The sequence below is a fragment of the Hipposideros armiger genome, unplaced genomic scaffold (genome assembly GCF_001890085.2).
Source record: "Hipposideros armiger isolate ML-2016 unplaced genomic scaffold, ASM189008v1 scaffold_1124, whole genome shotgun sequence".
Taxonomy (NCBI): domain Eukaryota; kingdom Metazoa; phylum Chordata; class Mammalia; order Chiroptera; family Hipposideridae; genus Hipposideros; species Hipposideros armiger.
In genome coordinates this window covers 364,533-378,312 of record NW_017732474.1, presented here as the reverse complement: position 1 = coordinate 378,312, position 13,780 = coordinate 364,533, and the positions used below count along the sequence as shown (strand labels likewise).

The window sequence follows — 13,780 nt, the reverse complement described above, 5'->3', positions numbered from 1 at the left end:
GGCTGTTTTCCTGCTACAATGGCAGAGTTGTATTGTCCACAAAGTAACATATTTACTATCTAGCCTTTTACAAAAGCCATCAGGAATGGCTGAAAGAAATTTACAAATAGATGCAAAGAAATTTACAAACAGATGCACAAGGCAATAATCAATTGCATTCTGCCTTACAAGAAATATTTGCATTACAATTTACAGAGTTACAGAATAACTCAAAGACAATCAGAGGCACAGATAATTCAGAAAATATACTAGACCCGGGTAATTAGGCCCATTACATGAACAGAAACTCAGAATAGGGATCCAGAGAGAAATCTTGTTTTACAAACTAGGGCTGAGGTGGGGAAGAAACTGGGATTCAGAAACTAACAGAACAAGGAGAGTACCATAATGCAAATCCCCAGTGATTGGAATTTGGAGTGGAGGAGTCTGAGGCCAGCCACTTAAGTGCTTCCTACTTCAAGCCTTGGTTGCTCTGGAAACTGAGGCAGGACTGATTCCTTGGGGTCAATCAGCAGGCTGAGCTATGGGGGAGCTGGGGCAGGCAGAGGCTGATCCCATCCACTCTCTCAGTTTCAACTACTATAGGCTGAAGGTTCTCACATCTACATTTTCAGCCCTGACCTTTCCATCAAGATTCACAGTAGAATTATACAATTTCCTGTTCCTGTCCCAATAGGTACTTTAAACTCAACATTTCCAAAATTAAACTTTTTTTAAAACCCTAAATCTGCTCTTCCTCCTTTATTCACTATTTCTATTGGTGTCACTACATTCAACCAGTTATGCAATCCAGAAATCTGACCTCCTTGATTTCTCCTCCCTTCAGTACTACCTGACACATCAAATGAATGTCTTAAATCTGTTCTTTCCTGTCTATCTCTAGATCACTGTTTAGTTTAAGATATCACATTTCTTTACCTATACTAGTGATACCTTATAACTAGTCTTATCTTTCTGAAACTCATCCAATGGTGTGCTCGACCTGGCTTCCACCAGCTGGGAAGGACAAGTTGTGTGCATCTCTTCCCAACTGTGCCCCATGATGTCATATTGGGAGCTTGAAATTGGCCACAGTGGGAGTATTTACACCACAGAAATTGGCAAACACTACAAATCAAGATTTATTTTATAGAAAGCTCCTTATTAAACATTAGCAGCACATTTACCACTTCCAATTCCCCACACTTTAGCCAAACTGATCTTTGTAAAACATTTGTTCAGCTATGTCCTTCTCCTGATTACAGCTCTTCAGTGGTTCCCTATGGTCAACAGATAACATTAAGTTCCTTAAGATGGCAAATGAGGCTTTTGATCATCTGACACCTGCCTAAATATCCAGCTTCCTCTCCTATCCCTCCTTAGTCTCACAATGTATATGCTAGCTCAAAGGTCAAAAACTGGTTCACTTAAGCCTAAATTTCCTCATACATGTATTCTGTTTGGCCTGTATACTGTTGCTAAATTTTTGAGGCCAACATTTAACACTTTAAAATATTCTACCCCAAAATTCATATTTCTGAATTCAACTGAAAAAATTACAACACTGGGCCCTCATTTGTGCTTATAACAAAAATTTTATAACAACAAGAAGCTGAGCAGCAGATGCCCCTCTTGAGAAGGTATGTGCTCTACAGTTCACCAGTCCCTACCATTCACTCATCCAAATTATGCATATGCACCCACACCTAGCCTTCATTTTTGTTACCTATTATATGTTTGGTTCCTGTTATTGACCATATCATAAAGTCCTGATTATTATCACAAACCTCTGACCCTCATTATAAAACCTCTCTTGCTTTACCATGGCTGTCCTGATGACAGTTCATGGTCCCTACAAAGTCTAGAAAGGGAAAAGCAGCAGGATGAAGAGAGGCATCAACAGAGAGTACAAGAGGAGTAGAAATCTATAGTCTTTAGGTAATAGTCTCCATTTTGAAGCAACAGAATTGTGAAAATGACAGGGACTGTCCTAGGTTTTGTGACTTCAGGGTATTCCCTATGGAGCCCATCTGTTAACACTCTACTTAGAGTCTTGGAACATGTACCTTCTCAGCTAGATGTGGGAAGGAAAGACCCAAAGAAACTAGTTCACATTGATTGAAATTGTGGGAATCAGGGTTGTAAATGAGAATTAATTTCTGAATTTGAGATTAGAAAACTTAATTCCTTTTTGCTGAGTGCCTTCTGTGTGTCTAGTACTGTGCTGCTAGATGATGTGAGGAAAACAAGAGCAGACTAAGACAGCTCCTTGTTGAGCACTAAGTCAAAGACAGCAGAATCAGATGGCTCCAGAAAGCATTTCATATTCTAGGCATAAACAGAAACCTTTCAGCTCCATGACATAAGTGGGGTAAGCAATATTCACAAGTACCACTGTGTGTCTTAGACAGGCCTGGCCGCATTGATATACAAGGAAAGAAGGAAGAAAATACAAGAGTAGGGAAAATAGAAAGAGTGAGAAAGTGGAGAGAAAGGACAAGAAGAGCACCATAGTAGGGAGCATACCCATACCTCCAATCTGCCCCAGGGAATCCTGTGCTACTGTCTATTTTCCCTCTACCTCTCCACCTCCTGCCTCTAGATCATGACAGAGATTGAGGAATACCCCTGCCCACTGAGAAGGGGTAGAGTCCCAGATCTGAGCTCTTTTCTTCCCGGGACAACTGTGACACATTGCTCACTTACCATCTCTCCCAACTCGAGGATTTACACTGGTTGTGGTGTTTATGTTCATTACCAGGCCCACTCAGACCTACTTCTTCCTTAGCCTGTAGGCTTATGTTAATTTCTGAGATTATTCTGTCCTGTGTCCAATTTACTTTATGAGCCAGTTGCTCACTTCCCGCTGTTTTGTTTATAGCTGCACCCTCTAAATGTTTAACAATGTTTACTTGCTGCTCCATCCAAGCAATGTGATGGCCAATATGCAGCCAGCTCTCAACTATTCAGAGGCTGCCGCAACTATTCCCTGAAGGAAACAGATTCCTGGCAGGCTCCTCTCCCTCTTTCTCCTCCTTTTTTCCCCACCCCATTTCCTGGCCACTTCCCTGTTTGTGAATCTTTCATCCATCGTGGGAAGGAGGCAAAGATGATGGAAAACTAAATCATCCTTTTGTCAGTTCTCCAGCAATTGTGGGTTTCTAAAAAAAAATTTAAGAGTAAAAAGAAACTTGATTAAAACAATATTTGTCTATTATGTGAAAATCTGAATTATCCATATTCTCCAAAGTTAAAGTAAGTGTTTGGAACTCTTTTTAAAAGTGTATTATGATCAATATTTCCTAACTTCTTGGAATCCTATATATGAGGTCAGACAATTAAGTTTGCAAACTCATCCTAGAAAAAGTGCTACATATCTCATTGCTGAATATCACTATGGTCACATTCGAAGTACTCCCATTGGGAAGCTATGCACTGACACCAGCACTGAGTCCACCCTTCAAAGCAATTTTGGAACTATTTTTCTGGAATGGCCATCAGAGCTGTTGTCATATTACCCTTTATGTCCTGAATGTCATCAAAATATCTTCCTTTCAATATTTCCTTTATCTTCGGGTAAAGAAAGAAATCACTGGGGGCCAGATCAGGTGATTAGGGAGGGTGTTCTAATACAGTTATTTGTTTACTGGCTAAAAACTCCCTCACAGACAGTGCCGTGTGAGCTGGTGCAGTGTCATGATGCAAGAGCTCCTTTGGGACCATTTTTGCACACAACTTTCTCATGCCAAGATTTTCAGTTAAGATTTTCCTGTTTCTCTATTGATGTTTACTTCATCTGCTATGCTTCTCAGTCAGCCAACGATTTTGACACACAATTCAATGAATTTTTGCAATGTTTTCATCAGTTCTGCTTGCTGCTGGCTGCCCTGACCTCTCTTCATCAGTGATGCTTTGTCTCCTCTCAGAAAAACGTTTAATCCATTTGTACACTGCCACTGTCTTCATGGCATTATCCCCATAAAAACTTGGACTAACAAGTCCCTGATTTCACTTCCACTCTTGCCAAGTTTCACAAGAAATTTAATGTTTGTTCATTGCTCTAATTCAGGCTCAGACATTCTCGCAACAGCACACAAAAACATGCAACAACAATAATGAATGCCACTCAGCAAGATACCACCACATATCGATATGAACACAGCTGTGAAACACTGATATACCACGGTTATGAAACCTTACCGAGCTGTTTGCACAGTGCTGTCAATGTAAGCGCATGGTGATAAGTTCGCAAACTTAAGTGTCACACCACATATGCTTTGAATACTCAGCACCACCCTTCCATGAAGCCTCTTGTGACTATTCTGGTCCTGCTAATTCCCTCGCTCTAGACCCTACCACACTGAGACTCTTCTGTGGGTCTAGTGAGCTGCCTCAGTTTATCTATTAGACTAAGAGCAGACTGGGTCCCAAAACACACATTTAAAGATGAAAACTGGGAGGGTGTGGTGGAGGCAAACTCTGCGGGAGTGGGGGAGGCAGCCAGGCTCCATTGCTTTGTTTTCTTCCTGGCAGTGAGGGCTTTTAAACCATAGTTGTTGCACTTCTGTATTCGGTCTCTGCCCCTATCGCTGGGTTCAGCGGTATTATATGCTAATCACCCAGTCAGGATTGCTAGGGCCACAGAATGCACCTGCAGTCTCAATCCTCCCCTCTCCTGAGGCCGCAGTAAGCTCTGGGTTTTGTCCCACAGTCTCCACGTCTCTGCAGTTCTCCCTTCCCTCCTCCGCTGTTCACACTGATTTGCCCACCTTCAGATGCTTCAATGTGCAGATCTCTCAGTCATGTTTCTGTGCTCCATAGGGAATCCTTTGTGGAATTAGAGCTGTTCAGCTTGCTGTAACAACTTCAAGGGGAGAGATCAAGGAGAACCCCTCATGCTGCCATGTTTCTGACATCACTCCCACTTCTCCAAAGAAGACAAATGGCCAACAGATATATGAAAAAATGCTCAACTTCACTAGCTATTAGGGAAATGCAAGTCAAAACCACAATGAGATACCACCTCACATTTTAGAATGGCTATTATCAACAAAACAAGTAATAACAAGTGTGGGAGGGGTTGTGGAGAAAAAGGAACCCTCATACACTGCTGGTGGGAATGTAAATTGCCACAGCCACTATAGAAAACAGTATGGAGGTGCATCAAAAAATTCAGAATACAATTATTATGTGACCCAGCAATCCCTCTTTTGAGTATCTATACAAAATATCTGAAAACATTTATCTGTAAAGATATGCATACTGCTATGTCCACTGCAGCATTATTCTCTGTGGACAAGACATGGAAATAACCAAAGTGTCCTTTGCTAGATGATTGGATTAGTAGCATGTAGTGCATATATACAGTGGAATATTACTTGGCCATAAGAAAAGATGAAATACTGCCATTTGCAACAACATGGATGGATCTTGAGATTATCATGCTAAGCAAAATAAGTCAGACAGAAAAAGTTGAGAACCATATGACTTCACTCATATGTGGTATATAAAACTGAAAGCAACAAAGAACAAGACAAAAAAACAAAAATTCATAGACACAGACAACAGTTTAGTGATTACCAGAGGGTAAGGGGGGTTGTTGGAAAGAGAAAAGGGGTTCAAATATATGGTGATGGAAGGAGAACTGACTGGAGACACACAATGTAATAGATAGATGATGTATTATAGAAAGGTATACTCAAAACCTATATAATTTTACTAACCAATATCATCACAATACATTTAATAAAAAACTAAAAAGTTGAATGATATTTTCATCATTAATCAGTTTCTGCACACTCACCCAGAGATACTGCTGAATACCCAAAGAAACCTATACCTTTCACTTATACCTACTGTTTACACCAAGCAGCATATCATGGACATAGCAATTTTATCACAGGTCCTTTTGTTACTGGTATCGCCTCCCTCAAGCCTAGAGGTCCTCATTTACAGAGTACTTCTTCCCAACAATAACAGAGTCTCTCTACCTTGTTGGGACCTACAGAAAGTTGGAGGGAACACTGTCTGGCCTTGATCTTTGGTCCCCTAAAATCCTATATACATGCAAAATCAGTGTAACCATTTGAGGATGTCTTCTCTTCAGCCTCCAGCACTTGATTTAGTGGCATGGTCTTTAAGATAACTCGTTGTCTTTAGTCTTTCAAACAAATATTCCGGCAATCTTTGCTGCTCATTTGGAACTGAACACATACTACGAGGTACTCCTACTTACCAATTTTGTATAATTCCAACCTATCCAACTAAGCTCCAAAAAGTCAGGAAATATGTCCTTTATGTCTCTGTATCTCACATCGTGCCGCAGACAGAATTGGGCATGTCATGCTTGCATAATTTTAATAGCCAAGCTCTAGAGTCATGTTGTCTGGGTTTGAATCCTGGCTCTGCTACTAAAAGCTGTGTAAACTGAGGTATGTTCTCTAAACTCTGTGTGCCTCAGCTTCTTCATTTGCGGAGACTATTTACCTCACAAGGTTGTTGTGGACATTAAATGAGTAAATTGATGTAAAGTGCTTAGAACAGTGCTTGGCATACAGTAAGCATTCCACAACTAGCCATTATGATAAGGAGAATAGACAAAAGAATGGTGACTCAGATTCCTGAATCACTAACATTTGATAGGCCCTGTGCTCTCTCTTTTTCCAAGCTTTAATGCTGCCCTTTTATGTTTTCTTTGTTGTTGTTTTATTGTACCTAGGTCCCCAATCTGATGATGGACACCCAGTTCTCCGAGTTCACACCGGACATCACTCCCATCATGCTGGCTGCCCACACCAACAACTATGAAATCATCAAATTGCTTGTCCAAAAACGAGTCACTATCCCACGGCCCCACCAGATCCGCTGCAACTGTGTAGAGTGTGTGTCCAGTTCAGAGGTGGACAGCCTGCGCCACTCCCGCTCCCGGCTGAACATCTATAAAGCTTTGGCAAGCCCCTCACTTATTGCCTTATCAAGCGAGGACCCCATCCTAACTGCTTTCCGCCTGGGCTGGGAGCTCAAGGAGCTCAGCAAGGTGGAGAATGAGTTCAAGGCTGAATATGAGGAGCTCTCCCAACAGTGCAAGCTCTTTGCCAAAGACCTACTGGACCAAGCTCGGAGTTCCCGGGAATTGGAGATCATCCTCAACCATCGAGATGACCATAGTGAAGAGCTTGATCCTCAGAAGTACCATGACCTGGCCAAGCTGAAGGTGGCAATCAAATATCACCAGAAAGAGGTAAGCTGAGCCCTTCTCTGCTTTCCATGAAGCTTAAGACTTCCAGAGTCAAGAGTAGTGGGGCAAGTGTCAGCATTTTCCTACTACTTAGCCCTCTAACAAACAAATGGTTAGACAGCCCTCAAAAACAGGCCCGTTTATCCAAGACATATATAGTCTTTGCATATTTTTTTTATGGGAAGATAAGGAAAAATACTGATCATCTGATTCTTTGATGGGAAAGCACTCATTAATTCAACAACAATTGCTTATTTAGCACTCTTCTAGGTATTTGGGAAACAAAAAACAGGTACTCACCCTGCCTTCATGGAGCTTACAAGGTAATGGTAGACATTAAGTAAATGGTAACATCAGTGAGTATATAATTACAATATATAATTACATATTAATTGCTCTGCAGTGGAACTTCCATGAGAGCATATAACAAAAGACCCTGCCCTATATACTGGGGCATGGTGGGCAGTGATCATGGATGGCTCACTGTCTGGATGCTGGTATTTGTTGTCAGAACTAAGTCCTTGACAGCCCCTCAACCAGAAAGCTGAGATGTGCATTTGAAAGATGGAATCATACTCAGGGTGTGTAATTCTGTAGAAGGCTGGAGCAACATTTGCTATGGTGTGACCTCCAAACTTTTAGAGTTCACCTGTTGAGGGAGGTCAGTTCAAGCAGATCATAGGAGAGGCTTTGTTTTCCAGCTTGGCCACATTTACAATGCAGCCAGTGCTGTTCTATGCCATCAAATCAAACAATTTTGGGAGCCTCCTAGCAAGCCTAGTAGCCTAATTTAACTTGTTAAGGAGGCAGCATGGTACAGTAGAAAGAGCAGGGACTTTGGAGCCAGAGAAGCTCACCAGCTACATGACCTCAAGAAAGTCTCTCGAATTTTCTGGACATCAGTTTTTTCATTTATAAAATGGAGATGACTATAGTTCCTCCACTTCATAGGACTATTATAGGAAATAAATCAGAAAATGCTAGTGTGGCACAGGAAGTACTTTAATCTCCATTTTCATATCTCTACCAATGCTACCAGGAGTCAGATTCGAAGAGGTTGCACCAAGAGGTGCTTGCTCTCTGAAGGGCAACAGGCAGTGCCACCCCTTTCTGGGTCTGAGCGCTGAGGCAAATCACATTGTGTACTTACCAGGTCCCGTTCTGTCAGACAAGAAAAACAAATACTATGCCTTTAAAATGTGGCAAAAATGAGTACCAGGGGAAATCCTGAAGGGTATAAAAAAAATGAAAAACAGCAACATGAAGACTGAAGGGGCCGTATGGGAGAGATAGATAGTAAATGGATAGGCCCAACCCTGAGTCTCCTTATCCTGTTTTGGCCACTAATTAAGTTGTTTCACTAAGCCTGAAGTTACTTAACCTCACTTTTCTCTTCTGAAAAATGGGGATAATAATAGGAGCATTTACCTCCCTGTAGAAATATAAAGTTTAAATAAAACAGGTAATATATTTATGCATAGAACAATACTCAGCATACCTTAAGCATTCAATAAATATTAGCTATTATTGTTTTCATTTTTACCCATGGAGACCCATGGTATATGGTCAGATTCTGTGTACTAAAATTGTAGGTAATGCATATAGAAATGGCCCATCCCCTCCCTTACCCGCTCCCTCCCTCCCACTGTGCTGCTGTTTATATATAGTATCGGTTGTGTTAAGTAGTTTGCCATAAGGTCTGATTGACTTTTTGTCACTTTAATATATGTGAATATTTCCATTAATGATGCATACTACAGTTTCAATATTTTTCACTTTACATAAATTGATATAATACTGTGATAAAAAAAACAGGTATTTTTAGAATAGGAATTGCTTCCAGGTGACAAAATGGTTAACAGGAATAGAAGTGTTATAAGTAGGTATTGCAGAATATAACTAAATAAGAATATAACATTACTTATCTCACTAGATAGCAGATAAACTTCATAATTTTTGGTCCCCATCCCCCTGATAATTGGCAAAGGATTTATTTTCAATTTCACTGCAATATTTCATCAATTTTGTAATAATAGATCATCTCACGACTACTTTATCACTTGACCCCTTCTGCCCATATAATCGTCATTCGCAAATTTTATTTACTGCTTCATTTGGAAACCATTGTGATGACTTCCTCACTCTCATAGGGATATGCTTGGCATATGACCATGGACACATCTTTCAGTTCTACATTCATTGCCCTCCAATCCTCATTAACCTCATATTTTTTCCCCTTGTTTTAGTCCTTTACTTTCCTGAAACTCTGTCCCCTATTTCATAATTTCTCTTATTTTTATTACAGAATATCTCCATGTTACTATACGTTCATACAATATATTTCTAAGCTACCATCATACCAACCTGAATGTACTTTTTGTTCTCTTAAGTAAGCACGAGAGATTCCAAAATTGTTTTCAGGGTCTACTTATTGTGTACATTCAAGTAGAGAAGGTCATTTGTTTTACTGTGGTAAAATATACATAACATAACATTTACTATTTTAACCATTCTTAAGTTTATAGTTCAGTGGTATTAAGTACATTCACATTGCTGGGCAACCATCACCACTAGGAGTCATTTTTTGAAGATGAACAAGTTTTCAGGTGTCTACTTTTGTTTTAATAGTAAGCCCATACAATTAGAGTTTTAGATTTTGCAGACCACATTAGTTTTAATCCATAACACTAGAAAAGCAGCACCTTTCAACTATTCAAAATTATGGATATTCAGCAGTAATAGAAAATACAAAAAGCACTGTATTTATGCAAAGATCAACAATTTTAGGTCTGGTGGTGTTCACTCATCATTGTGAATCAAATCAAAGAGAACTCTGGAATTTAATAGACTGAACTGTTTCAGTCAGAGCACATCAACTTCCAATTCCACGTTTGCAGCAAATGCAGCAAGGATAGTGAGTGACTCCCAAGTGCACTGTTAATAATTTCACAAGAAAGAAAATATACTTTCAAATAAACCCAAAAATGGCCCAAAGTTTAATCCTATGGCCAGAGACTTCAGATTTTGTGATATATATATATATATATATATATATATATATATATATGTATATTTAGCTCCAAATTTTCCAATAAAATACCTTAACAATAGCTATCAATCAATTTTAATTTAGAGTGTCTTCAAACTAAGCCACACTGATTAGCAGGGCAAGCTTGAGAAATTCAGATATACCTTAAGGTTTACATTCCAAAGACACTGCTTCCAGAATGTAAAACATGATTTATACTCATCAAAATCTATAAATCTCTTCTGAATTTACTTCATTTCCACTAAAAAAACCCAAACAAACAAAAACAAAAACCTCTGTAATCCTTCTCAACCTGTGAAATACAATGAAAAACTAAATCTGTGGTTCCATGAGTCTCAAATGAGTATACAGATAACTCTTGAACATGAGGGTTAGGGGGCGACAACAGCCTGCACAGTTTAAAATGCACCTATAACTTTTGATTCCCCCAAAACTTAACTACAAATAGCTGACTATTGGCCAGAAGTCTTCCCATAACATAAACATTGATTAACACATATTTTGTATGTTATATGTATTTCCTACTATATCCTTACAATAAGCTAGAGAAAATATTTTTAAGAAAATCATGAGAAACACATTTCCAGTATTGTATATATTATTTGGGAGTTATTTGTATTGACAGAACTATCCACCAGTCTCAAAACTCACATCTCTTGAGGGTAATAAAGAATCTTTGAAAATGATCTCCATTTATACCCCCTGAAGAATGGAACTACATTTTATTCTATTTTATTTTATTTTTATTTTTTCTGAGGACAGTGATACATGAAAAAGAGTCCTTATCATATAGTCCAATCTTGATATGTGACTTTTTTGTTGATCATAGAACATTACGAAAAAATAGTCTATTTTGAACCATCAGCTATAACCACCAAACTCCAAATCCTTTCTCGCCTCACTCAGCTTCACACAGGGCCCTGGCAGTTCCAGAGGAAGGTAAGATTGTGCTGTGGGTACCCTGGTTGTCCTTGACAAGCTTTCTGGAATAACCTCAGAAATGTTCAGGTTTGCCATTTACAAAGCTTGGAAAGACAATGGGGAGGACCAGTTAAAGTGATCCCAACAAATAACCTTCATCTGTGGAAGAATATATTGAACCTTTACCCCCACACTTTCCAGAGCAGAGGGTAGGAATAGTCACCCAAATGAAACTGAGGACTGCTAATCCTAATTCACTAGAGCACTAGAGGCCAAAGAATGGAGATGTCAGATTTCCATGTTTAGTGAAAAATGCGAAAGCCAGGAGACACTTAAGAATATCAAAGAAAAAAAAAGAAAGAAAAAAAGGAGAGGGAATAAAAGGAGGGCTTGCATGCAGGGGAACAGAGAAGGCATGCTTTAGGGCACCGATTCTCAACCTGTGGGTTGCGACCCCTTTGGGGGTCGTACGACCCTTTCACAGGGGTCGCCTAAGACCATCGGAAAACAAAAAGATATTTACATTACGATTCATAACAGTAGCAAAATTACAGTTCTAGAGTAGCAATGAAAATAATTTTATGGTTGGGGGTCGCCACAACATGAGGAACTGTATTAAGGGGTCGCAGCATTAGGAAGGTTGAGAACTGCTGCTTTAGGGGGAAGGCAGGTCCTTATTAGTTGGGGGAACAAGTAGTTATTCCCATATTTAAAAAAAAATTTACCTTGAATCTTGGCTTTTCAACTCAACTTCTGCTGATCTTTAATAAAATATTCATACAGTCTTGTGCTGTTTGTACTGTTTGAGTTTTGCTTATGGATAGACCCCAGGTTCTAATTTCTTAGACAAGAAAGTGTGGATATATGTTTCTTTAGGTGTTCAGTTACCAACTTGCTGGCTGTCAGTTCCAAATTCACCCTTCTTTGCCCTGCTTTGTAATAGTGAAGATGGACGCTGTGAACCCAGGTGCTTCCTGGTGAATTTTTTCTGGAACTACATTTTAGCAAGGTAAGGAAAACCACTGGACTCTTTACCCCTTGTCACAATTTCATCTTAAAGAACCTAGTGAAATGCTGAAAGGATCTTAAGAGATATAACTGGATGGACCCACTCAGTTCAAACCCATGTTGTTCAAGGGCCAAACTGCAGCCTCTAATTGCTCTCTATTCAATCCACATGTCTACTTTAAGACTGAATACTCTTACCTTGAAGAAATCAGCAATGTCCTTATTTTGAGGGTGTTTTTATAATTTCAAGTTTAGTGTGTTTGAATAAGAAATACAATCCTATGCGCTACTGATGTTCCAATAATTCAGATGTTTGTCAGCACCTCATTCTCAGAAGTTCTAGATCAGAGGAAGCAGACTAAGTCTGTTCAATAAATATCCATAATCTAGTATTTAAAAAAGTGAAACATAAGTCTGGTCGAGTGGCTCAGTTAGTTAAGAGCTTGCTCAAGAGTGTGAGCTCTGAGCAACAGCGGTTCGAGTCCCGGCCCAAGCTGAGCAGCTGCTGAGCTGCCAACAGGTGGCAGGATAGCTCAGCTAAAAAAATATATTAAAAAAAAGTGAAACATACACACAGTGCTTAAGGCCACAAACATAAAAAGTGTCACGGTCTTCATAATTTATTATATTATGCAATACACTTGAGCCCCAATTTTCACAGTACAAACTGTCCCTATGTAGGATGTGATGGAACAAAGCTAACTCACCTTTTCTTTGGACACAAATGAATGAAAACTAACTTTATCCTTCTATAATATATAGGGCAAATTAACTCAGCTCTTCAGTTAAATAAAATTCCTCAAATTCCTTCAAGGCCTATAATTTATGTGTGCTTACTCATCAAGAAGAAAAATATATTCACATCTTAAGTGAGTCATATCCCAGGGTCTGTTGGAACTTATTTGGTTTGAAGGTTGCATGTTGGGAGCCCCTAAACAAGTTAGAGACATTTTTTTTAAAGGCCAGCTTTTCCAGATGAGTTTCAGGCCCTGAAGGAAGCTGGACAAGAATTATGTCCCAGGACCAGAATTATTCAAAGGAAAAATAAACTCTAGATGGGAATGAGACAACTGAATTAAAGAAGAAAAATTATCTTTGCTTTCACACCTAATTCCATATGTAAATCCAGTTGGACCATGAGGTTCTATTTTCAAGGATAGGTAGGTTACTTCCTCAGTGTCTATACTCAGAACAGGAAGGAGCAGAGGCACTACTTCTCCACTCTCTAGTGTCGTTCCTGCTGACACCCTGTTCAGTCTTCTTTTAATGCACTCTGTGATTCCAGCCAGGCAGTAATAACTAGTACAAAAGAAAACTTTCTCAACAGATGGAGGATCATCAAAAGATGGGAGCATCAGAGACTCCTGCACAAGGGCAGAGTGCCCAAAGTGAAGCCCACCCACATCTAAAAGTTTCAAACAGACAACATGCTTCTGTCTCTTAAACTCTGATCTAAAAATCTGTATTCTACAAAAACAAACAAAACCCAGACAATATTTTTCTCTACAAAATGAGCTGCATCACAAATGATTTTCCAAAACTGGAAGTTAGACGGTTGCCAACATTAAAAATTTAGAACATTCAGT

The 13,780-nt window shown here is 39.4% G+C and overlaps 1 protein-coding gene across 1 annotated transcript in view; it reads left to right on the top strand.

The window, feature by feature from the left end:
* The window catches only part of TRPC5 (transient receptor potential cation channel subfamily C member 5), a 176,909-nt gene that overhangs the window by 30,642 nt on the left and 132,487 nt on the right, over positions 1–13,780 (top strand). The window contains exon 2 of the mRNA XM_019632331.1: positions 6,698–7,219. Within this exon, the coding sequence (XP_019487876.1) occupies positions 6,698–7,219 (522 nt within the window). The remainder of the gene's footprint in view (positions 1–6,697; positions 7,220–13,780) is intronic.